Source organism: Coffea eugenioides, chromosome 2 (assembly GCF_003713205.1).
Source record: "Coffea eugenioides isolate CCC68of chromosome 2, Ceug_1.0, whole genome shotgun sequence".
NCBI classification, from domain to species: Eukaryota; Viridiplantae; Streptophyta; class Magnoliopsida; order Gentianales; family Rubiaceae; genus Coffea; species Coffea eugenioides.
Window position 1 is genome coordinate 5892597 of NC_040036.1, and position 26153 is coordinate 5918749.

The window sequence follows — 26153 nt, forward strand, 5'->3', positions numbered from 1 at the left end:
GGCGTATTACAACCTTTGTTATTTTGCAATAAATTCAAGTAATCATATAACCACTATTTTACTGAATTCCGTTCTTTATTAGAATTCCAATTAAGGAAATTTTTGAAGTTGCAAGCATATTTGCTTGTTGCTGAAATCCTAATTTCTAGCCACTTCATAAGTTTTTTTTTTGTTGATAATATATCATAATTTCATTAAAATTTGTATTAATGACAAAAATTACATCAACAAACATACACAGATATCAAAGAACATATATGAAGAAAGGATACTCCAGATCTGAAGAATAATAAAAATTACATTATAAATCTCCAAATTAAAAAAATGAGATAAAATAATTGTAACTCCACAGGTATCTGTGCATGCTGGCAGATCTGCTAACTAACTGCTTCAACTCCAGATATTATAGTGAGATTTGTCGAATCGATCAAAAAAATTTCAAATCTGATAATCAAAATCTGAAAAAATTTAGATCTAATAAAAAAATGAAAAAATTATCAAAAACTCCCATTAGGAATCCCTATGAGAGAACAACATGAAAAGAGATTCACAATCCAAAAGAGAATGTTTGTAATTAGGAGAAATCATGGGGGACGATAGAGTAATTTAACCCTTTTTTTTAACGGTAATTCGTTTTCTAGGTTGATTAAGAAAGGAGAAAAAAAAAAGAAGAAGAAAATGTCGGATAATTAAGAAAGGAGGCGCAGGATAAGACGAAGATCCGGGTAGGCCAACGAGAAGCGCACATTAGGAAATGGAAAGCGGAAAATATACACAAAAGCTGCTTGCTCAGTAGCAGTGGGTGAAGAAACTGATGCGAGGGGGCGGACATTTCAAAGCTAATTAATCAGCCCACACCCAAAAGTGACAAACCGCTCCTCTAAGACCCCTCCTGCTCCACGCAGTAAATCCTTCTCAAGCACAACCCCCCCCCCTTCTCTCCGCTTTTTCCCATCAACAAAAAAAAAAAAAATTCTCTAATTATAAATTCCTCTCCATTTTGTATCCCTCGAAGCCTTGTTGCTGGTAAGCTATCCATCTTCTCAGATATCTCCGCTTCTTCTCCTGATGGAGTCCGCCGCTGTTCTCCGCTCCTTCCACTGTAATATAACCTCCTCTTTCTTTCGATTTTTACTATTCACGTGTCTAACGATGAAATGCTGCATTTCTGCTAATGTAATGATTATAGATTCCTGCACGATATTCTATGCTGGATTAAAGCCTAGATTTAGCTTGCTTATCTGATTATAATTTGTTTCGATTACTGGTTATAAATCATTTAATCACATTTTGTATTGCGTTGTTTTGGCTGTAGATCCGATGAACCTCGATTTATTTAGCTTAACATTATGTGTATCACATGTACGTTAGTAGTCTGGTATATAAGTGCGATTCGTATTTGAGATTGAATTTTGAGCTTCCTTTATCCATGAAGCGAAGCAAAGAGCTTGTGTAGATTATGCATGGTTTATCCTACTGCTCAAGTTCATAACGTTGTGGAGACAGCATGTGTCTTCAACTATAGACTGTCAATTTGTGTCGACCAGAACTAATACTATGAAGAATGGTAGCGTGTACTAGGCTTTATTTGGACTTGATTCAGCTATCTCCCATTTTGATGTCTATCCACAGCTCGTTTTACATCCCCGGTCTGGATTTTATATGCTTGTGCCCCAAATTATAAAAAGAGCTCATTGGATTCTTAACTAAGATGATTGGACTTGGAATCTTCTCTTTCTTCTTTCTTCCTTTGCCTTTATCTTGTGCTACGATTCTTTTGTTCTTATATATATCCTTGCTTGAATTTATTTCTCATATTTATAGTAAATTTTTTATACTCCATAGGCATCACATCTCCGCTTAAGTCCATAATCGATAAACCTGGTGCAGTTCCCATGACTACTGTTGGCTTCTCTGGCCTTGCCAAGTGCCATATCCAAGGATTGGCATACAACGGGAAGCTTATCTCTTCCACAAGTAAGATGGGAGGAGTGATAGTATCATGTGTGAAGACTTCTGAAGTCCCTGTGACAGCAAAATCTGATGGTGAGTTGCCTACTTGTGATTTAGTTGTGCCATAATTTTCTTTGTAACAAATTTCTCTCAAGTTCCCAAGTTCTGGTACGAAATGGTGTTCCAAGTTCGTTTCATGGTATTTGGTGTGAAATTTTAATCTCCACTTCTTTTGATAGTCATTTAAAAGTGGGAAAAAGGACACCAATGGATTAGTGTAGTTTAACTTCTTTGGTTTTTTTTTGGGAGTTTATAGACATTGATATTTTCCTTTTTAGTGCTGATTATCTGCCTTGGAATATGAGAAATGACAGCTGAAAGATCTGGGGGTTTGACTTTCTTTCTTTTTCATTCTTCAAGGATTTGTTAAATGCTTCTGTTTAGCATTTTTTTAAACCTTTAATCCCAGATTTAGGCAAGTCTAATGGAGCTGTTATGTCAGATAGTTCCCAAAAAGAGTCAGGTCCCAAGAATTCAATCCGGAGAGCAACATTTCCCAATGGTTTCAAGGTATGCTGTCCTCATAGAGAATATTGCTTTCTGCATTTGAGCTCTTGAGTGAGTAGAGTCTTTGCTTTGTTAAAAGAATGAGTTAAAATAAAAGTAATCAACAGCATGGAGACAATGCTTTCCTTGGTGGTTGGTGCACTATAGTAAGCTTTAACTTTGAATACAAGTAAAGTACACTAGAGATAGTGCATAAAGCATCAAAACTATTGTCATGCTTCCCGATTTTTGCATGAGTTATTCTTTGATCATTTGCAAATGATTGGATGAAGACTCCAGAATTGTTTGCCCGAAGTTTATGCTTGACTTCTCCATATTTCTCATTCATTGATTCCTAATAAGGTGAAGAAAATTCGTGAGTGAACACTATGCATTCAGTGTTGCAAGAAAGTGATAGACTGAGGGATTATTGCAATTAAGAGTTATTATTTGATCTTTTTTTTTCTTTGGCCCAAGTGATAGCATATTCTTTTTTCAATTACCAAAGAATTTTATCCACGTTTGTTTAACTTACAGATGATAATTGCATTTACTGCCATATCACACCTGTCAGGTTTTACTTTCATGTGTTTGTAGCCTTAGCCTTCTTCTTTATATATATCTCTCTCTCTAAGCCGTAGTCTTTATAAGCTCGTGGATGCCCATATTCTTGTATAAGTGCATCAACCGAAGATCCACTTATGTGAAAGCTCTGAAGTTAATCATACTTGATATTTTGTAAAGAAAATCAACTTGGATTCTATCTATACTTGCAAAAGCTTCTCTTTTCAACTCTTCTTGTTTGAACTTGCCTCTCATGTTCGTACAGTGATGTATAAACATGTTCCAACATTTCCTTTATTTGACAACACATGATGAGAATCTTTTCGTTTCTATATCAGGCACTTCTCACAGAAGTCTGTGATGACACTGAAATTGCAGAGCTGAGAGTTAAGGTAATTGTATTTGTGTTTTTGAGAATTTTCGTTAGATTTATATTGGGAGAAATGATCATTTTCTGATCATCAGCCTTAGAAGAAAGCAGGGTTACTTGGCGAAGGCATTTATTTTCTGTGTCTAGAAAGCAGGTTTACTTGGTGAAGGCATTTATTTTCAATTATTTTCCTTAACCAGGAAATGGCGATGGAATTGTCTACTGTATTCCTGGTTTCTTTATTTTCTGTTATAAGGGATTTAGTACCAATGAGTCAGTGGGAATTGATGTTTCATGACCATAAACTTGTGTCTCGAATAAATATTAAATGTCAATGCATAAGATTGTGATTGCAAGTCTTCATGCAATGTGGGCACGTCTATGTGTTGAAATTGAATATGTTGCGCAAGTCATGCATTTCATACATTGAAAATAATCATATAGAGTTGTTGGGTGCTGGGTTTCAATGGGTAGCTGCATGTTGGAAAACTATGGTGGCTAGTGAGATGTTCATTTTTGTCCGTAGGTTGGGGACTTCGAGATGCATTTGAAGCGAAATATTCAACCTCCCATAGCTCCAGCACCTGTTGAGTCACCTACCGTAGCACCACCTATTCCAAGTGAACCGATGAATCAATCAGTTCCTCCTCCTGCTCCACCTAAACCTTCTACAGAAAAAATGAGCCCATTTACAAATGTCCCTGCAGAGAAGTCAGCCAAGTTAGCGGCACTAGAGGCTTCAGGGGCTAGTGGCTATGTTCTAGCAGCATCTCCAACAGTATGTATCACATAACCGACCATTGAACCATTAATTACAAATATTTACCTGTTATCTGGTCATGAATACTTATCTGTTCTCTTTTATTTCTTTATTAGGTCGGTTCATTCCGAAGAGGCAGGACTTTGAAAGGAAAGAGGCAACCTCCTATCCTGAAAGAGGTACGAACAGGAAATGTGTCTTTATTCCATTATCTTCAAGGTGCTATGGTGGAATGGAGTGGTTTTGTAGGCAATAGGAAGCTGCATGATGTAAAGACAACATCTCCTGTTGTTCCTGCATTTGTTTGTTTGTTTTTTTGTTTTTTCTGCATTTGCTGCTACTTAGCTGTGACAGTGATGACATATCTGGTAAGTTCACTCTATTCTTTGGGTCCGGAAAGGACTTAGAAGCTCTAGGTAAAATATTTGTGTTTGCAAAAACCTTAGTAATTTTGTATGGCAGAATTTATCCAATTGTAAAGTCCTCCAGAAACTCTTTATTTTTCTGCACTTAAAAATTGCTCCTGAAATTCCAAGTTTGGGAAGGGAATGGTTTGAAGTACAACATCATATCTATATTGGCAATTTATGGTTGTTCGGCAAGTGGCTCATCTGTGGATTGCTCATCTACTTTTCTATTTTTTATGCGGCATAGTTTCAGAATTGGTAAAACTATTCTCCTTATATATGTTTTTTGGTATGACCATGTTTTTGTAATTTTGCCGAAATCAACTCAACAATTTGTGATTTGCTTTTTAGTGCATATTCAATGATTTCCTTCTCATGTGCAGGGAGATTTGATCAAAGAAGGACAAACCATAGGCTATCTGGATCAGTTTGGCACTGAACTTCCTGTTAAAGTAAGCCTTCTGTTTGTGTATGCACCTCCGCACAGCAATACATATATATGTTTTGAATGGTGCTTTGCTTTCACCATGATGGCTTATGATCATTAATTTATACTTTTGTTTTTTCCCCCTTTCCTTTCATCTCGTCCGTGGGAAAATGACCGAGCAGTCAGACGTGGCTGGAGAAGTTCTGAAGATTCTTTACAATGATGGCGGTAAGATATCATTGCCCCTTTACGTGCATATTCTGTTTCACTTTAAGTCTTGTGTCATATGGGGCCTGGCAGGTTTTGGGGGTTTAATTTGGTAGTTAGAATTATAGTTTTCACTTTTCATACTCCAAAATAATCTGATAGGAAAGAAGGTTTTTACCAAATAATCTTAATTTATGGGTGATTTCGTGGTCTGCTTTAGGAGAATAAACAACATTGTTCATTCATGTTCATGAATCATACGATGCTGCCTCCAAAAGGTGTTGACCGTGGTTTATATTAGGACATAACGTAGTTAGTCATTTTGGACACTCAAATTTGGTTTCACTTAACCACATAGAAATAGAAAGCCAGTAACTAGTTTCAAAGTAGATATTGACATGATTGTTGGTGCATCTTATCCTGCGGTCCAATTATAAGAGATCTATTTGATTGCTTATAATCAGTAATTTTTTTGTTTGAGAAAAAATTTTCTTGTTCTTAAAGTTTGTTAGCCATTATTGGTATCTGGTGTTGTGTGCTTCCATAATGTGAACTCTGTGGATTATTTCTTGAACGTTTTTATATTGCAAGTAGTTCTTCTTCCTTGAATCCCTTGCATCTGCTCCAGTTTCATCATTATTAGACAAAGTATACCATTTGCTTGGATGAACATGTTGTTTAACTTTGGATATTTTAACTAGCAACTATTATTCTCCCAAAGACTGAATACTACTACGAGGATCATCTTTGTTAGGTGACCAAGTGTTAATTTAAGGACTGATAACACATACATGATATTCATGTTGCTAAGCGATGCTGTTATATTCTTCTTTAAAGGTTCCAAAGCTGAATTAGTATGATGTGCATCACAAAGGAAAATTATTGATGCACAAGCCTGTAATTCATTTGAACGAGATAATAATCAATTGGCTTATACTTTCATCTGTACACGACACATGCAGAAGCTGTTGGTTATGGTGATCCGCTTATAGCTGTTCTCCCATCTTTTCATGGTATCAAGTAACTTACTGTCAGAAACACTTTGGCCAAGCACTTTATGGGGACTGCTGTGGTGATTGTTTGTTTTCCTAAGTTCATCAATTCTTTTAAGTTTTGCTCTCGTCTTGTAATTTGAGAGCATAGGCCTAGCTAGTGAAGGTATCTTGTTACTGTTTATCAAGTGAGATGGCAGTAGAACCAGAAAGAACTCATAATGAATTCGGATTCGGAAGCTGTATCGAGCTTAATTTGTTTTTGTATATTAGCATACATTAGCACATATATTGGACTGTACTTCAGTGAGAATCATGCTTTGTACGAAGAGAGAATAAGGAGACCTGAAAATTTGGGTGTTCTGGTAATGGCCTGGAGTGATTTGTGGATGTGTGATTGATTGTTGAGAATTGCCAGCACTCTTGCATGTATCACGTCATCTTTTGGATCTGAGCTTAATAGCTGTTGATGAATATCAGCATTTATCTCTCTCAGTGACGGTGGAAAAAGATGCCAATCCCGATCGTGAACTTGCGGTTTATAGGCAAATCACTGTCTAGTAACTATGGCATCTGCCATGACCTGGAACTTGAAAAAAAAAAAAAAAAATCCAGTGTCAACCTTCATTCCTTAAACTTCGCCCACATGGGATTTTACGTGAGGTACATTTGCAGATGCAATCGAACAGTTTACGGCGTAGAATCTGCTTGGAGTTTCATCAACAAAAAAGAAAAATAAAAATAATTGTAAGCGAGGCTTGTAAAAATGATATGGGCAAGAAGATAATAGGAATTATTTTGTATGTGGGAAGAAAATAGGAGGAGCAGGCAGAGGATGTTGGAAGTAGGGGTCGAAACAAATTTTGACCTAATTAAGTCGAGTCTAAATTTAGTTTTATGAAGCTCGTATTCAACGAGGACAAAATGTAAAGCTCGAGTTTGAGTTTAAAAAAATAAAAAATAGTTATTTTATTTTTAAAATAAATAAAATAATAATTTTTATTATTAAATAATAAAATATTAAATATATATATAATTTTATTATTAAAATGATATACATATATATATATATATATATATATAATGAAACCGATTCACCAGCTAATAAATTGAATGTCTTTAAACTCGAATTCGATTCGATCAGCTCAAACTCGACTCGAATTTGATGTTGATCGAGTTACTCGTGAGTAATTTGATTCAATTCGGCCTAATTGGAAGCCCCATATTAATTTGCAATCCTAAAAACTGCAACTAATTCTGTGCCTGCAACAAGTAGAAGACAGCACGGGTAAAACATTCACGGCCACTAACGCCAAAGTAGGGATGTAAGCGAGTCAAGCTACTCGCGAGTAGCTCGGTCAATGACTTGGCTTGAACTCGGTTTGACCGAGTTCGAGCTGAGTCTCGAGCTACTCGAGCACACATTCGAGTCCAGAGTCAGAATTTTGCAACTCGTGACTCGACGAATAGCTCGTCGAGCTATATAATTTAAATAATATATATGTATTATAATTATAAAATGACCGTTATGGGTATAATTTATACTGAATTTACAAGTAAGGTATCGAGTCAAAAAACTTGATTACTCGACTCGATAAGGCTTGACTAAAGGTCGAGTCTCGAGCTTTTAAAGATTTCATCGAGTCAAGCTCGAGTTTGAGATTTTTCGACTTGATCGAGCCAAGTTATTTATAGGTCGAGCAATACTCGAGTTCGACTCAGCTCGATTACATACCTACGCTAAAGGACCTTAATCGTTTGCCTAGCGAGTAGCAACCAAGTTCTCTAGATTGGTGGACATACACAATTTCAACGTCCTGAGTTACATGGTCCATGAGAGTACGAATGCCATGCATCTAATGGGATCTACCAAGAGCCCACATAGAATATGGAAACACCGCCAGCAGCTAGTAAATTGTTTGCACGGATGATTTATTTACTTGCATCATTAATATATTTATTAATTAGTTTTTATCTCACATATATTATATTAAAAAGGTGTTACGATATTCTTGTTACACTTTTTTTTTCCACTCATTGCCAATTGGTGAAAAGTGAGAACTTGAGGGTTGAATCAAACCTTGCGATAGTGTAGCTGATGTCCCATAATAGTACTGCTCCCTCCGTCCCACTTTGATAGTCATGTTTCTTTTTTCACACAGTTTAAGAAAAAGTAGTTAACTTTGTTGGAAAAGTAAATTTAGATTGCTATTTTTCTAAAATACCCTCACATTAAATAGAGTACAACTTTATGGGAACTTGAATTGATGGTAAAAAAAGAATCAATTCTCATTAAATAGGGTAGGTTTATAGTAACAACTACTTACATTGAATAAGTGCATTTTAGAAAAATTAAAATACAACTATCTATATCTATATAAATTTGAGAAGGGATTTTTAGCAACAAGCCTTCACAATCCTTCCCACTCTCAACTCTATTTTTATAGCATTTTACATTTAATTTATTTAGTAAAAACATCATGGCCACATTACACCCCCACGTTTTCCTCAAACAAGAAGTTAACTCCAACTAAACACTCCCACGTTTCCCTCAAACAAGAAGTTAATTCCAACTAACTTTCCTCACACATCTTCCCACTACAATTAAACCTCTTCAAATCCAATTCCAAGATAAGATCGATTGAGTAAGATCTCTTTCCACTTGCTGTTGGTATCCTTATTAGCCCACGCATGTCAGATGGTCGTCATGCCACTACTGTGCAGGACCGTCACTTTATACTATTCGAACAAGCAAATTCTATGTCAATTACTACTTGGATTTTGCTCAATACCTACACAGTTGGTAAGTTTTACAAATACCAAAATATTAAATTATTAATAATATTTCATACTCTTGCGAATATATATTTGAAAAATTTGCAGGTTTGAGAATGATAAATGTGCTCAAAAATTAGTGACGTGGTTGCGGTCATGCAGTTTTACAATGTCCCAAGCATTATTGATATTAAATGCTAAGAGAATATGGATATCCGAATATGCAGTTATACCTACGGTACAATTCCTCTCAATTAATTAAGTAATGAACAAGTATCTACATGTAATTTTGAATTAATAATTGTAATCTATACATTCTTTGGATTATTTTAGATTAAATATTTTCGGATACTTGCTTACATTCAAAGTATCAATATGTTCCATGAGTTATGCAAAAATTGTGGACAACTATGTCAATCTCATTTTGCAAAAATGGTGTGTATCCATTGTAATGACGTAGTCGACACTATTGTCAGGTAATTATTTTCATATATTTTGAATTTTAATATAATTTTTTACATCATACATCACAATTTCTTCTTAACAGATACAATGTTAACATAGAAGTTAGAGATTTCAGTGGTAACCTATACCTCACTCTTCAAGATAGGCATGCACGATTCATGTTTCATTGTGATGCTTTTTATCTTAGAAATTTAAAAACAAATGTATACATTATTTATATGTATATATTTTTATACAATATTATTTACAAACTGTCTAAAACAAAAGATAATTTTGAATTATGTATGCTTTTAATTGTCAGGAAAATGGAGGTGCATTGTTCGACCAACACATTAATTTATGTAAAAATCGTGCATTCTCATTTATAGTACGAACTCCACAAAAATCAACAAAATTAATTAAACCCCCAATACTGGCGTTCGTACTCAGAGTTGATTGGTGTGAAAAATGTTCACGCCTTCGTAGAAGATTATCAAATCGAAGGCAAAATGTTTGTAAGTATTTCATTTATTTATCAAATTAAATATTCAATTATATTTAATTGGACCCTTATGTCGCTCAATTTATGATATAGATTTCTATTTTTTTTCAGGATCCAACCTTCATCAAAGTGATAGTTTATAAATAATGAAGATGTTTTTATCATATATTGAATTATTGTTACAAAGTTTCATTTTTTTAAATATACTTTCATGTGCCCGTGATTATAACATTTTACTATTTTTAAATTCCTCTATAGATTGTAATTTTTTTCAAAAATGTAATCTACTGTGCGTAGCACGGGTATTTATACTAGTATTTTTCAATTGGAAAGTGGACTATAATTTGGGACAGACGAAAAAGGAAAACAGGACTATCAAAGTGGGACGGAGGGAGTAGTATTTTTCAAATGCACACGTCTGGTCTTCCCCGAGTTTCCTCACTTTCTTTCTTGTTTTCTTGTTTCTCTCTCTTTCTTTCTTGATGTCTAGTAAATCTTTATAGTATGAAGCCATCCAGACCCGCCTTGAATTTGTGTTGAGAGCTTAGGGCAACTTCATTCATTCCATTCGTTTACTCGATTTGGTACAAAACTAGACGTGGGGAAACAACTACAAAGTAACGAGAAGGTACTCCGCAAAAACAAAGAGAGACGGCGGCTGTCATCTCACGCGCCATTAGGAAAAGGGTGGGAAATGGGAATGCACCAATACCATTGCCATTATTATTAATTAAGTAATTAATTTACGCGGTGGCCAAGGACTCCCCTCCTCCTGTTATTACAAGTCGCGAAAAGCAAAGCACAGAAACGAAGCCTATTTGCCCCTCCCGGCTTCCCTTTCCCCTATCCCACTTCCCCATTTCCCCTTTCCCTTCCATTGCTTCGCAACCAACCATTAGAAAACAAGAAGGAATGGCATCTCAACCGACGCTCCCCATCTCTAGTCCCCAATCCACCAGCTCCGCCCCCACTGGCGGTCCCCAATCCCAGCCTCCCATCGCCACCCCTGCCTTCCGTTCCTTCATCAACCGCCTCTCCTCCTCCCTCCGCCAGGGCTTCTCCCAGCGTCGCCCCTGGTCCGAACTTGTAGACCGCACCGCCTTTTCCCGCCCCGATAACCTCTCTGATGCCGCCTCCCGCATCCGCAAGAACTTCAACTATTTCCGCGTCAATTACATTTCCCTCCTCGCTTTCGTTCTCGCGCTCTCTCTCCTCTCTCACCCTTTCTCTCTCCTCGTCCTCCTCGCCTTACTCGCTTCCTGGTGCTTCCTTTACCTCTTCAGGCCTTCCGATCAGCCTCTCGTTGTCTTCGGCCGCACTTTTTCCGATCGCGAGACTCTACTGATCTTAGTCGTCTCCACCATAGTTGTGGCGGTCCTCACGTCCGTTGGATCGCTTCTCATCTCCGCTTCCTTAGTTGGATTGGCCATTGTTTGCGCTCATGGAGCTTTTAGAATTCCCGAGGATTTGTTCTTGGACGATCAAGAGCCTGTCAATGCCGGTTTCCTCTCCTTCCTTGGCGGAGCTGCCTCCTCTGCCGCTCCAGCCGTTGCCGCCCGTGTGTAGTAGTCGGATCTGATCCCATCTCTCCCGATTTTGGTGCCTGATTTCAGCAAGGTTGGAGATTCCTGATTCTATATTTGATAATTTTAGATTTTTGGTTTTTTAATTGTAATATTTGTTGGTTAAAATATGAGACATTGCCTCGGGTTTTGCAGACACTTTTTTTTAGTTTCTTGTACCTTAGGTTGGATCTGTAACCTGTAATCACATTTACACTCGATTTGTTTCCTGGTTTTGTAGTTCTATTCTTTTGCCTTTTACAATCATTTATTTGTTCAATCGAACATTCAATTTGTCTGAAACAAAGCAGGAGTCGAAAACCTCTGTTCCTTTCCGTTTGATTGCATTAGGAGTCGAAAAATGTGAGAGTAGTACAAGGAATTGAATAAATAAGTTTGCGTGTAGTACCGAGTTTGTTGTCTTTTCCACCATATAGAATAGCAACATCCCTATTTCCTTGTTTGGCTAATTTGCTTAGCGGCATAGGCTGATCTTCTGTCGTCTTCCTGTTTGAAATTACAGGTGACGTATGCCCTACATATGAAATTACAGGTGCTCAGCCATATACGCATCAATAGTAGAACTTGCAAATAGCTCATGTAAAATTATGTGCTTCTAAACCCCAAAAAACGAAAAAAAGAATAAAGTATGTTCTTCTAGGCTTTTGGCATTTGCAGTTCTAGGTGATATATTGGTCACGAGTCCACTAGACTATCATTTGGTCCAATGATTAATGCTGGTGGTAAACTTCTGATGCATCATTGAAAGGATTTTTGTTAATGTGCCACTTCATCATGAGGAAGGTTTGGATTGTTTGACTGTAAAACATGTTCATTAAGCTGTGACTTGTGTAACTTCTGCTTCAGAGTTGGTAAATATAGGGGAAGGGGGCAATAGAGAAGAAGAATGGATGCTTCACTAGATGTGTGTGTGCGTGTGTGCTCTTTTTTTTTTGGTGGAGCCTTCATGGGACAAATTCTGATACTATGATACTTTTGGTTCTGGATGCTGACTGAATCTCGGTTTTGTTGGTTATGTCTTTTAGCGGCATTTATGCAGATTGGAGAACTGTGTTCCCCTCAGTGCCACTTTTATTGTATCATCTCCACTTCACACGCGCACAAGGAAAAGAAATTCTTTGTTCTCTTCCATCTCCTTCTGTTAGTGGTCCAATATATTTTGCGTGGCAGTTGCCTTGCAAGAAGGTCAAGTGTGCTACAGACTCAAGGCTATTTTTTTGCTTGTATGGTTCATTTAAATTATAAGGTCTAAATTCTTATCCAAGAGTGCTTCCATGGTAAAATGTATGTGACAAGACTTGATATGTCAAGGTATAAGAGACGGATATCCATGGAAGGTACCTCAACAGCCTGCGCATGGTTCTAAAGTTGTCCAAGTGACTCCAGAATGCTGATCTAGTTGGACGCTATATGTTCAGGTGGTTTTCACATAAGGAGTTGTGTGGATCTTTGAGATTAATGGGCCTCTGAATTAGTGAAAATGCAAGGCAACATAACCTTGCATTTCCCTTGGCCATCTACTTGCAAACAATTAAGCAGGTGAGTGGGGATTTTGAGATAGTATGCCTGACTAATTTACTAGATATTTTTGTTCTGTAAGCTGCTTGCGTTCTGGTTCCTCTTCTTAGAAAGTGAGAATAAAGAGGTTCCCATTGCTACTAATTTATCTTTTTGATTCGGATGTTAAATGCAATTCTTTATCAAATAGAAGTTGCATTAGTGTTAATGTTGTTCTATAATCTTCTTCTGTAATGCATTGGTATATTATTAAAGCTGCAATCGACTTGCCTAGAGATGAGGACACTGATGCTGCATGCTTTTGCAGCCATGCTGAGTATATAGATCTGATTGCAGTTTTTTTAGCTTATCTTCTTTCAACTTCTTGTTGGTGTGTTTTTTTTTTTTTCAATTGAAAGATACGCCCTCCGTCCTAATATTAGAGTGGTTTTTGGGAATTCAATTTTTTGTGGAGACAGTAGTATAATCATTATATTTCGATAAGGTGATATTGGTAAATTTATTTATGTATACTTTAAATCAAAATGTTTCGATGTTAAACGTGTTGTGAGATTTTAAAAAGTTGTTTTCTTAAATGATAAGATTGGAAAGCATGTGTTAAATTTGAAATGGTGATTCTTATTTTGAAACACTAATAAAGTGAAAACATGAGATTCATAATGGATCGGATGGATTAACAGAGGAAGTTGAATGGTTTATTGTTTATGGAAATGGATGGGCAATGGTTGTAATGTGCCGTGTGCAGTAAAGCCCTAATGATCTCTGGATGATCCAAGGATCATTTCTTCTATTGGGCTACACCATTCGTGCAAATGGTTTCTTCAAACAAAAAGATTTTTTTTTTATTCGGTAGTCAAAACGATAATCGTTTCATTACGAACTTTCCCTGAACGACCTTTGTGTATATACAAACTGGACCAAAGCTCAACATTGCGAGAAACTTTCACTGCAACTATGCTAGCCATAGGGAGAAACTATTAAGCCAAAAAACTGGTTTTTTTTTTCTTAAGCAGATTTTCTAATACACTGCAAACTAGCTAATTTTGTCGGTAATATACTATCTTCTTTCTTGCTACTGCGTTACTACATTCAAACATGGTGAGCAGGGCAAGATCATCTTCTAGCACCGTTGCCATCATCGGATCCTTTGTATTTCTAGTTGCAATCTTGTTCGCCATAGCGTGTAGTCCTATTGTTGAATTAAACTTCTTTTAAAAGAATGCAAAAAGAGTGAGTAATCTTAAATGATAAGAATACTTGACGTGATGGCACGTTAATAACTAATTAAACAAGAAACAAAAAAAAGGGCCACTTAGGCTTGGTGGTGCGGGAGGTCAAGGATTCGAACCTTGCCTCCCACATAATTTGTCACAATATGTGACGGTCTTCGTTGACCAGTTTCGATGGAGTTTCTATTCACATCGAATCGACAAAAAAAAGGAAAAGAAATTTGTTAATCTGTACGAAAAATTATCCGTTTGGATTGGCCATTTTTTCAAAAACAAGTTTTTCAAATACAATATTACAGTAATACACAAATAAAAATAACTCAAAAAAATTTTATTCATACAATATATCAAATATTTAAAAAACTATTTATAGTAAAAGTTTTTTATATACAGTGTTACAATAAAATTTTTCAAAAACACCCCCAAAAATAACTAATTCAAACGGAGACTTATTATGATTTTTTGCTTGAGGGCCATTGAAATAGAAAGTGAAAATAAGTTTTGGATAGGTGAATTGATTTTTTGCTAGTTTTAGTTTTTAAATTGAAATTTTTTTCTTAAGATTACAAATTTATCCTCCTATCCAAGTGGATGATTTTGAAATCAGTTAGGAACGTAGAAATGAAGGTTATGGTATGTGAATTATAATATCTACGGTACATGAGATTTTAGATGATTGGTGAATAAAAATACTGCATGCATTGCATAGTAGTACTCTATTTTTACATAAAATTGCTAATTATGCTAGCGTTAAAACGATATGTTCCTGGACGAGCCAAAGTTGATAAAGATTGCAGAGCTCTTTGGCCCTTTTTGCATGAATTTGGTGTTTATGTGCAAAATGGGATATGGAAAGTTGATTGCTAATTTTGTAATAACCTGCACGTAATTCATAAATGTTCATTCCACCTTTTTCTTGGAAACCCCATTCTTCACAAATTTCTAAGAAAAGTTCTTCATGTGATTTAATTTGTTGTAAGTATGTAATTACACTATAATTTAAAATTAAAAAATTTATATTAAATATTCATATTTCAAAAATGATAAAATATTATAATCGAATTATTTCAATAAGTACGTAAGTTATTCATCATGCATATTAAAACAAGAGTCAAGTTCCTTGTACAAAGTAGCACGAATAAACAAAACATGTAAAAATATATAATAATAGATTTCAAGGTAATTAAGTAAATTTTATACATATTTTATTTCATTTTGACGTCTAAATATTGATTGATTGTACATGAACATTTCATCCTGACATTCGTACGAAATATTGGAATGAAAATTTTTTCAATAACATTCTAATTGAAAAAACATTTTGGATGGAAAAACCTTTCCATTCTAAGCATTTCGATGTACCAAAGTGTAAAAGAGGAAGTGACATGTATAGAGAGTTTATTATAAATTGTAAGTTGTTAGTTATATATCATGACAAGTCATTGAACTATTTGTTTATTGGTAATAATCTTATGGAACTGGAAATGGGGCCCCACATTTACATTTACAATTTTAGTTCATGAACAAAACTTGGACGAACTTGTCTAAAATTTTGCCACATCATCAATTCAAAGAATTTGTGAGGTGGCGTTACAAAATTTGGATTAGAGTCTGCCCACGTGCTTGCCACTTGTTTATTACTGACCATCGTCAAGCCTAGAAGAGGACAAATCCATGTTGGAAACCTCGTATGACAATAAATAGAAATAGAGACTTCTCCAAAAAGCCACGTGGGTAAAGATACTCATGTAAAGACTATTATGTGCATGGATAACACTCAGATTTTGGCCAACCGTGATGGGGTGTTTGGTCAATTACTCGCCAAGGACAAGTGTTAATGGTGTGACCATCCTAATCCTAAACAAAGCTAGTTTAAAAAGCAGCCATATCTGGGCCCACATGAAAAAGATAGCCGTTGGAATAGAGGAGCGGCCGGTGAAATAAAAACACGGCCTCTGTTTCCCATCCCTAGAGGGCACCAGCCACCAAAAATAGCCGTTAGGCTTTCTTCAGCGCCATGAAAGAAGCGCCTCTGCAGTCTGCAGCAATCTATTCTATTGGCACCTGACAGTTTTCATGCCTCCCACAAACTGTAGATTCTTTCCCTTTGGCTCTTCTCTCTCTCTCTCTCTCTCAGCTTCTTCACTTCTTCACGTGCCTCATCGCAGGAGCCTACATCATCCTCCATCTCTCTCTTGGTAGGGTACTACTACAGTACTACTCCTCAAGTTCCCACTACAAAGCCTTCGTCCTAAAACTGTTCCTTTTCTTGCTTCAGTTGTACTAGCAAGCGTTCTCTCTTTCTCTGGACCTGCTTAAAGAAAACTTTACAAGGGACGGGAAAGGGAGAGAATCATTCACCAACTAATTACTTTCTAGAAATCTTTCTGAGGAATCTTCAAGTTTATCCCTCTTCATTCTTTACCCTTTACATTCTTTCATGTCCTCATTATTCTTTTAGTTTGGTCATGGACAGTTTCGTAGACAACCCTCAACCATTCTCTCGTTTCTTAATCCAAGGAACCGAGTTGCACGATATTTCTGATAGAAAGAAAGAAAGATGGAAGATTCATTTCTATGCTCATTTTTTGCTGTTGTTTCTACTGCTACTGATCTGTTCCTTTCAACCAGCTTCTAGTCAGGCATGGGATGGTATAATTATCACCCAAGCAGACTACGAAGCATTGCAAGCATTCAAACATGAATTGGTTGATCCTAAAGGGTTCCTGAGAAGCTGGAACGACAGTGGTATTGGAGCTTGTTCCGGTGGTTGGGTCGGGATTAAATGTGCTCGGGGACTGGTAATTGTAATCCAGCTTCCCTGGAAAGGTCTAGGTGGTCGAGTAACTGAAAAAATTGGGCAGCTTCAAGCTCTCAGAAAGCTTAGCCTCCACGATAATGCAATTGGTGGTGCAATTCCTTCCTCGTTGGGCCTTCTGCCTAACCTCAGAGGTGTTCAATTATTCAATAATCGGTTTTCTGGTTCAATCCCACCTACACTTGGTTTGAGTCCCCTTCTTCAATCACTAGATTTCAGTAACAACTCCCTCTCTGGAACTATTCCAGATACTCTTGCCAATTCAACCAGGCTCTTTAGGCTTAATTTTAGCTACAACTCTTTGTCTGGTTCAATTCCCGCCAGCCTTACTCAATCGCAATCGCTGATTTTTCTTGCTCTAGAGCACAACAATCTCTCTGGTTCCATTCCCGACTCTTGGGGTGGAAATGTGAAGGCCCTCCATCAACTTCAGTCCCTAACACTTGGTCACAATTCATTTTCTGGGACAATTCCAGCTTCTCTTGGCAACTTAAGTGAGCTCCAAGAGATTTCACTCAGTCATAACAACATGGCTGGATTGATACCCAATGAAATTGGAAGACTATCTAGGCTTAGAACACTTGATTTCTCATATAATGCACTCAATGGCAGCTTACCTGCCGCTCTTTCCAATTTATCAAACCTTGTAGTTTTGAACTTGGAAAGCAACCATCTTGACCACCAAATTCCTGCAGCTGTAAACAAACTACAGAAACTATCTGTTCTCGACTTGAGAAATAACCAATTTGCTGGTCCTATTCCAGCAACAGTTGGGAACATTTCTTTCCTGACACAAGTTGATTTATCTCAAAACAAGTTTAGCGGAGAGATTCCAGCATCTATAGGTGATTTACCTAATCTTAGTTCCTTTAATGTGTCTTACAACAATCTGTCCGGTCCTGTTCCAACTAAGCTTGCTCAAAAGTTCAATGCAAGCGCCTTCGTGGGCAATCTTGAGCTATGCGGATACAGTGCATTAACCCAATGTCGAATACCACCCTCTCCGGGCCCATCAATTCCACCAGAATCTCCAGCAAAGAAACATCATAGACTGAGCACCAAAGACATTATTCTCATCGCAGCTGGGGCTCTCCTCATCGTTCTGCTTGTCCTTTGCTGCATTTTGATATGCTTGCTGATCAGGAGGAAAGCTGCTACGAAATCCAAGGATGGTCAGGTTGCAGGAAGGGCGGCTGCTGCTGGTACCAGGGCCGGAGAAAAAGGCGCTCCTCCAACTGCAGGTGAAGTTGAAGCAGCTGGAGAAGCAGGAGGAAAGCTTGTCCACTTTGATGGACCCATGGTTTTTACAGCAGACGATCTGTTGTGTGCCACAGCAGAGATCATGGGTAAGAGCACTTATGGAACAGTATATAAGGCAACACTGGAGGATGGCACTGTTGCTGCAGTGAAGAGATTGAGAGAGAAGATTACTAAAGGACAAAGGGAATTTGAAACTGAGGTTAATATACTGGGGAAGATCAGGCATCCAAACCTTTTAGCGATGAGGGCTTATTATTTTGGTCCGAAAGGTGAAAAGCTTCTCGTATTCGATTACATGCCTAAAGGAAGTCTGGCAACCTTCCTTCATGGTGAGTTCAAATTAGCCCCTATTCTTGCATAGGATTTGACCATTTCGCTGTGCACAAGTAATTTGAACTTTCTTCTTCTCTTGCAGCTCGAGGACCCGATACGCCTATTGATTGGCTAGCAAGAATGAGAATAGCAAAAGGCATGACGAGGGGATTGCTCTATCTTCACACCCAGGCGAACATTATTCATGGGAATCTTACATCAAGCAATGTTTTGCTTGATGAAAACGCAAATGCAAAAATTTCAGATTATGGACTTTCACGTCTGATGACACCGGCTGCAAATGCAAATGTGATTGCAACTGCAGGAGCGCTAGGCTATCGAGCTCCTGAACTTTCGAAGCTCAAGAAAGCAAACGCAAAGACGGATGTTTACAGCCTTGGCGTAATCATGTTGGAACTTCTGACTGGAAAATCTCCAGGAGAGGCGATGAATGGTGTTGATTTGCCTCAGTGGGTCGCTTCAATTGTGAAAGAGGAGTGGACCAATGAAGTTTTTGATTTGGAACTGATGAACGATGCTTCCACAATTGGTGATGAGCTACTGAATACATTGAAACTGGCTTTGCACTGTGTTGATCCCTCGCCATCAGCTCGACCTGAAGTTCAGCAAGTTCTGCAGCAGCTGGAAGAGATCAGACCGGAGACTGCCGCTGCTAGTCCCGGGGATGATGCTGGTGCAGCCCCCTCCTCAGCAAATGATTAAATATCATCCAGGATTTTGGTTAAGTTTTTTTTTTTTTTTTTGGGTTCACTATTCTTTCATTCTTGGATTTATAATTTGGTGTGGGATTGGGTAGTTTGTCTAATGGCTATTTCTGTAAATAGGGAAATGGGCTACTTTCTTTGATGCGGATTCAGCGTGTGTACGCTTTGGAATGCTTCTTAATTCCAATTCCCCAAATTTTTGGGATAATTTTGGAAACCTCCCCTAAGGTTTCCAACACTTACACTGAGCTTTCCTTAGGTTTCAAAAATTTCATTAATTTCCTATGAACTTAAGGTTTCAGAAACAAAATCAGTCCAAATAAAAAAGGGTACTACTAAAAAAATATTTTGAAGTGTAAGTTGGTAATTTTGTTCCATATATGCCATTTTTGGATTATCCACTAGCTGTACTAGCACGTAAAAGTGATAGGGAACAACTGAAATTCGAAAAAAGATGAATAGCAGCAACAATTCGAAGTAACAAAAGTCTTTGCAATGATTAGTACAAACTGCAGTGGCCATATTTTCTATCTTTTACAACAGTATATAAAGGACACAATAAGCTCTATAGAGCTATCAAATTATTAATATAAACATCTAAATTTGGGGTAAAAAATTGATCATAAATTGGTGAAATTGTTCACCTTCAATATCTAACTATCAAATCTCTATATTATTCAACAAATATTATTGTTTTACCAAATTGTATAAAGTTATCTAGCCTTGTTATTGTCAATTGATGTCAACCACAAAAATGGTGCTATGTTACAATAGCAATTGGTGCCATTTTTTTTATCGCAATTTTGGTTGCTAATTTGAGATGAAGCAATAGTTATTCTAGTTTAATTAGTTAACCTCATTTATTTAATGCCCTGACCTTATTTTTGGTCAAATATCCATTTGTTATAAAGCGTAATGTCTTAAGGTAGAGTAGTACCTTTTATCATATCTTGTGTAAGTAATAGGGCTCATATTTCTAATAAGAGAGATCAATGAAAGTCTCAGAAACCTCAGGGTAGGTTCCTAAAATTATCCCTAAATTTTGGAATTGAAGATTATGAAAATATCTCATTCTTTTGCTTTCCTAAAAGGGATAATTTCAAAAACCTCAGTACTTCAAAAATTACACCAGTCTTCCTCCAGATTATAAAAATTACACTAACCTCCATCGAGATTAATTATATTATAACATTTAGACTTAATAAATAATTAAAAAGTAATATTATAAGAGAAAAGATAATATGATTACATCACTATCCCTCATTTACTAAATTATTTAATTAATTTGATACTAACCCACACATTAAAGTAAAATACTAAAATTTGCTGTTTATCATATGGGATTAAATCACATATACTATCAAAAAAATAATATATCATTTTATATTTTTCACTTAATATAAGATCCAAATTAATTTTTTCAGTTATATACCTATTATCAAACATGATCAACAACAAATAATCAAAAAGTTTGCAATCAAAATATTATAGAGAACAAATTTTAACATCATCAATATTAATTGTTGCCAACATATTAAAGTTAGTTGCTGAGTTTTTTATGATATTAAAATTCGCACTTTATAATATTTTGGTTACATATTTTTTTAATTATTTATTATTGATCTTATTTGACAATGAATTTATAACTGAAAAAAGATATTTAGATATTATATTAAATGAAATATATAGAATAATATAATATTTTTCTACCATATGTTAATCTCTAATGATAAATAGTAAATTGTAATTTTTTTTAATGTTTGGACTGATATTAAATTAATTAAATAATTTAATTAATAAGAGACAATAATAAAATCGTATTATCTTTTTTTTCTAATATTACTTTTTAATTGTTAATTAAATTTAGACGTTACGAGATAATAAATTTAAAAAAAAATTAATATAATTTTAAAAATCTAGAGAGACCAGTGACATAGTCAAAAGTCTCAGGAGAAGTTTTGAAATTATTTCCATCCTAAACAGGGCTACGACCATTATGCATGGGAACTGATGCGTGCCGGCGTCAGCCAGCCTTGCCCTTTTCGGTCTTTCAATTCCCAACCTTTTTCTTGGCTTTTCTTTTTTCTGAATTGGTCCTGTTGGGCTTTTCTGTGTGCCCGTACGCGGTAACCGTAACCGTACCATCGCACCTATGAAGCACTAAAAATTCAAACACGCACCAAAGAAGTAGAAAACAAATATCTTAGGAGAACCACTACAGAGTGCATACAACCTTCCTCTCAAACACAAAGTAGCACCAGCCAAAAACAAAATTTGTTTCGTCACTTCTTGTGACAACCAGTTTGGTGTACAAGACAGCAAAACTGAATCTCTTAAGCACACTTCCACCGATTTTACATGTAACAATGAAAAGCTGATATAAGTATATAGCTTCCACCATGCGATGAATAAGTGACTCCATTAACTAGTGTACATGACTGAAGTACAAAGGAAGTTAGAAAAGGAAATATTTACAGCCAGCTCTTCAGCTAGTGCGTTTCACATATCCGCTTGTTTCTTCTGCAACCGTCTCCCATACACTGGCCATTTTCTCAGCATATCCTGCCTGCTAAAATTAAACGTGTTACTTGCCCAGAAATTAGGAACGGTAATCAGAAAATGGCAGCCAGACAAGTAAAGATCCTTGAAACATCACAATAGAGGTACGTAAATCCACAAGTAGTTTTATTTGGTATCTCCAGATATAGATGAAACTGGAGGAGGAAAACGGTGCCACTAGATGAGAAAGTAAGAAACTGAAGGAACAAAATTAGCACAGATATCCACTTGCCAAAAATTAGGCCAAAACTTATCAGATGTATTTTTTATCAATTTGAATTTAAGAAGAAAAGATTGAAACACTGATACAGGCCAAGTTCAGCTATTGAGACCAAACTAATCTTCCAAGGTCATATAGACAATCTTCCTCTCTCCACCAAAACAAACGACAGGGAAGAATTGACACAAGCAGAGAAAAACAATACTTACCTGATTAACAATAAATCCTTTCAACATGCTCAAGAAGTCTTCACGCCTCTCCCTGTCTAATCTGTCAAGCTCATTTCTATTGTTTTCCTGCATAGATCACACCATATACCACACTTGATTCCATACTATTAACCAGCACGTTTAACTGTAAGAAATAAGCTTCTATATTTTGCATCCGAGTTTCATAAAGTTCACCAAATCCTCCCCCTTCACCATTTCAAAGTCTTCTCAGATATTAAGAACCATTAACATGTTGTTTAAGCAAAGAATTGTAGACAATTTATTTTACAAGTTTGCCAGGCTAGTTGGATATTTGAAGTGTCTAGTCGTATCAAAAGACACCAAGTTATGTGAGCTACTTAAGAAGTTGGACAGCAGAAAAAGACCTATCAGGACAAACAAGTGAATAAACAAAAGTATATGCTAAAGACAGATTTACATGTTCTTCAAGCAGTTGTTCATTAAAACGAAATGATCCTACCTTTATTCGTTTATATTCTGCAATAGCACAAGTTTTGGCATCCTCCGTAGCCCTTACAGTTTCCCTTAACTCTTCTATTTTCCGGATTCTAGCCCTGTCTCCACCAAATATCTTAGATGAAGCAACTTCAAGCTTTTCAATTCTTGAATTTAATGATGACAACTCAGATACAAGGGTCTGAACAGTCAATAGAGCATTTGATCGGTCTGAAAATGCATTGTTGACAGCTAACATCACTCCGAGGTATTCATGCAGCTTATCCTGGTAAGTGCATGAGCCATGTGAAAATATGAATTCTAGGTCATGAAAGTCAAGAAATATAAACCAGTGATTTACCAAATGCTTGACAGTCTGTGAATTCAATTCCCGATATAGTCTGCTAGCTTTGACAGCAGCAGTTGCAACATTCTTCATGTCAGCTGCTCGCACTCTTTGGGAATCGTAAACAGCTTCCTCGGTCTCAAACTTAGTTAACTTGACTAGAGCCAGGCCCAATTGCCCAACTGTTTCTCCAATGTCTTGCTGAGCTTTCACAAGCTCTTCAGCCTAAAATAACCAAAAAAAATTAACAATTTTCTAAAATCAAGCAACTCCATTACCTGTCAGAATTTTCCAATAGAAATTGCAACAAGGAAAATTGAATACTTATGTGCTCTAAACTAGAAACAAGAATATGGTATCGTTCAATAAAGAAATGAGTCTAGGCAAGTCAAGTGCATCGAACCCATCCCCACATTCTCTAAGCAAACCTCAGTTTCAACTGAGTTTTAGCAATATTACTGATCTTAATACCCTGAAAGCTAATAATGATTGGAAATGGTATATTTCAGTGCAAACTACATGTAATTGTAAGTGCTAAAAGGTAATGAAGAATCGCAGTAATATGTGAGCCAGTATCAAGTCAAAATTTCCCAGGATCATTTTCTAGATATTAGGATACACGTTCACAACTTGTTAGTAAAGGACGCACCACTCAAGAAAGCAATACGACATATAAAGAGACACAAGCACAATAATTGCAAACTATAAATTCGATTAAATCAAGGAATGCCACAAAATAGTAGGCAAGAAATCGAACCTGCTGAGAGACATTGCTGAGCTGCTGTTCCAATTCCTGCAACTTATCTTTCCTCTCCATAAATTCCTTGTCCTCCTCTACCAAAGCTGGCTTCGTTGCACCCCAATCATTAGTAACGCTTTGCTTCAATTCCTTAAAAAGCCTCAGCAAATCCTTCCCACCTTTTGCAGGCTGGGCCACCTCATTCACATCCACCACTCCCGCAACAACCTCCCCGCCAAACAACTGCTTGGGCAGCTTCACCGCCCCATCCAACATCCTCGACGCAACATCCGTAGGTTTCATCAGCGGCAGCTTTCCTTGTGACTCCAGAAACAACCTCAACTCTTCACTCCTCCGAATGGCCGGATGCTTGGCCAACCTCCTCAAATACTTTTCCAATGCCGCTCTCCTCTGCTCCACAAAATCCTGCGTCTGCATCACCTGACTCTCCACCACGCTCTTATCCGGCCTAATCGGAATAATAAACCCTCGGTAAGCCTCTGACAACCGGTCCGAGAGCGTAACCACATCTCGGAACCTCCTCCGGACGCTAAATTCAGTACCGTTGAACTCCGGTATGTTGGTGCGCGTGATAATTAAGTAAGTAAAATAAGAGGTACCGCCGGGGACAAGTGAAGTGGCGAGGTCCTGCTCCTTCTGAGGATCGGAGACGGATATTTTAAGAAAATCTGAGGAGGAGTATGAGGAAGAGGAGGGGGAGGGGGAGGAGGTGGAGAGGTCATGGCCGTTGATCTCGGAGGAGGCGTCGAAGGATCGGAAGACGGCGTCGGCGTAAGACGGAGGTTCGAGAATGAAGGAGTGAGGGTCAGGGTTTTGAGTTTGGCTCTGAGGGTGCAGGAGGGGGGATGGAGAAGAGCGTAGTGGATCAGTGTCAGAGTCATGGTTGGTGGGGATTTGGGCCAAGGGAGGAGATGAGGAGAGCGGATGGGGTGGAACGGCGGCGGCGGCGTCGTCGTTGAGGACCAAGGACTCCATTTCTTCTTTGGATGCGTAGAGATGGGCCTGTTCCAAGCCCTGGTGGCTCTCATAGCCCATCATTTTTTGCAAATAATATCGATTTACGGATCCTAAATTAATGCACGAAAACACTAAACACTACAAAATGTAGGGAGGGTAGTGAAGGTGGTGATTTTAGGGACAGGTAAGATGAGAAAACGGCGGAAGGTGGAGGAGAATCAGGTGTTGAGGGGGAGGGAGGTGGTTGTCGGTCGCCGTTTCGGAGATTCCACGGCAAGTCTAGTGAGAGAGAGGATGGATATGATGGGTCGCCACGTGATTGCCACGTGTGCGGTTTATCATTTGTACTCACGAGATAAGGACTTTTTTCTTTTTTTTGATAATCACGAGATAGACTTCTTCTTTTTTGGAACTTGCACGGTTTGCTTTTTCTGCAGCTCTTAAAAAAGTCCAGAATCCATCAAACCCCCTGACGATGCTGGGAAGAACAGAACAGAAAGTGAAATTAAGGTGTGTTTGGATTGCATTTTCTGTGATTTTTCATGGGAAAATTACTGTAACGATTTGATGTATGTGAGAGAAAAAGGTAATAGGGAAATGTGATCACGAAAAACAACGTAATTTTTCGACTGAAACCGGCAATCCAAACAAGGCTTTAATAATCCAAATAGGATGGGAGTAAACTAAAGGGCTGAAAGAAATTTGGGAGAGGAACCAGGAGGAGTTACCGTCTCAATTTTGGGACATTGATGCACCGACTTTTATTCTTGTACATAACTCGACTTTTGATGAAAATTTTCTGGAACATCAGCAGTTTTGTACCATTAGAAAGTTAATTAAGGTGAGGATCTATAAATATCCCCGACAAAAAAAAAATCGGTCGATTCATTCACTATTGGAACAAACGCCCAGTTCCTGTATTTTTTTTTTTCTTCATTGAGGGAAAAACAATTAAAGGAGGAGGACAAGTTAGTAGACCATGCCTACTTGCCCTATGTCAATCAAATAGATGGGTTAAATGCATGAGGAAGGTTTTAGATACTACTATTTGTTTCGGGCGTGCTTTAAATAATAATTAAAAAAAAAAAGTTGAATGGATCTATGGAGTCTCTTAGGCCCAAAATTACGCAAGTTGTTCTAGTAATTCTCAACGTGAGATATATACGTGAAAGTGGTCCCGGTATTTTAATAGCCCAATGGACCAGTGATGGTTCTGGGTCTAATATATTCAACCCCCATACGGAAAGGTCTTAG

General features: G+C 37.3%; 4 protein-coding genes across 7 annotated transcripts; 3 read left to right on the forward strand and 1 right to left on the reverse strand.

The window, feature by feature from the left end:
• The first annotated feature begins 791 nt into the window (after positions 1–791).
• On the forward strand, positions 792–6637 carry LOC113762383 (biotin carboxyl carrier protein of acetyl-CoA carboxylase). 3 transcript variants are annotated; one of them, XM_027305824.1, is made up of 9 exons: positions 792–1102; positions 1891–2046; positions 2423–2523; positions 3402–3455; positions 3960–4211; positions 4310–4372; positions 4984–5052; positions 5210–5255; positions 6197–6637. In XM_027305824.1, exons 1-9 carry the CDS (start codon positions 1069–1071, stop codon positions 6256–6258), a joined length of 837 nt encoding a protein of 278 aa, XP_027161625.1. In that variant the 5' UTR covers positions 792–1068; the 3' UTR covers positions 6259–6637. The 3 variants fall into 3 exon arrangements, with proteins under 3 accessions (XP_027161625.1, XP_027161622.1, XP_027161624.1); XM_027305821.1 differs by having other exon boundaries at positions 793–1102; positions 1846–2046; XM_027305823.1 differs by having other exon boundaries at positions 795–1102; positions 1846–2046; positions 2456–2523.
• A 4089-nt stretch (positions 6638–10726) lies between these two features.
• On the forward strand, positions 10727–13397 carry LOC113762154 (PRA1 family protein B1). 2 transcript variants are annotated; one of them, XM_027305461.1, is made up of 2 exons: positions 10727–11564; positions 12842–13397. In XM_027305461.1, the coding sequence occupies exon 1, from the start codon at positions 10860–10862 to the stop codon at positions 11511–11513; it is 654 nt and encodes a 217-aa protein (XP_027161262.1). In that variant the 5' UTR covers positions 10727–10859; the 3' UTR covers positions 11514–11564; positions 12842–13397. The 2 variants fall into 2 exon arrangements, with proteins under 2 accessions (XP_027161262.1, XP_027161264.1); XM_027305463.1 differs by lacking the exon at positions 12842–13397 and adding an exon at positions 12033–12305.
• Positions 13398–16537: 3140 nt separating this feature from the next.
• Positions 16538–19564, forward strand: LOC113762942 (probably inactive leucine-rich repeat receptor-like protein kinase IMK2). The gene is made up of 2 exons (XM_027306592.1): positions 16538–18684; positions 18771–19564. Exons 1-2 carry the CDS (start codon positions 16746–16748, stop codon positions 19388–19390), a joined length of 2559 nt encoding a protein of 852 aa, XP_027162393.1. The 5' UTR covers positions 16538–16745; the 3' UTR covers positions 19391–19564.
• Positions 19565–21578: 2014 nt separating this feature from the next.
• On the reverse strand, positions 21579–25269 carry LOC113761185 (sorting nexin 2B-like). Its single transcript, XM_027304054.1, has 5 exons — positions 23940–25269; positions 23198–23407; positions 22862–23122; positions 22381–22467; positions 21579–21958 (listed from the first exon to the last, which is right to left on the reverse strand). The coding sequence occupies exons 1-5, from the start codon at positions 24978–24980 to the stop codon at positions 21878–21880; spliced, it is 1680 nt and encodes a 559-aa protein (XP_027159855.1). The 5' UTR covers positions 24981–25269; the 3' UTR covers positions 21579–21877.
• Between the last annotated feature and the right edge of the window lie 884 nt (positions 25270–26153).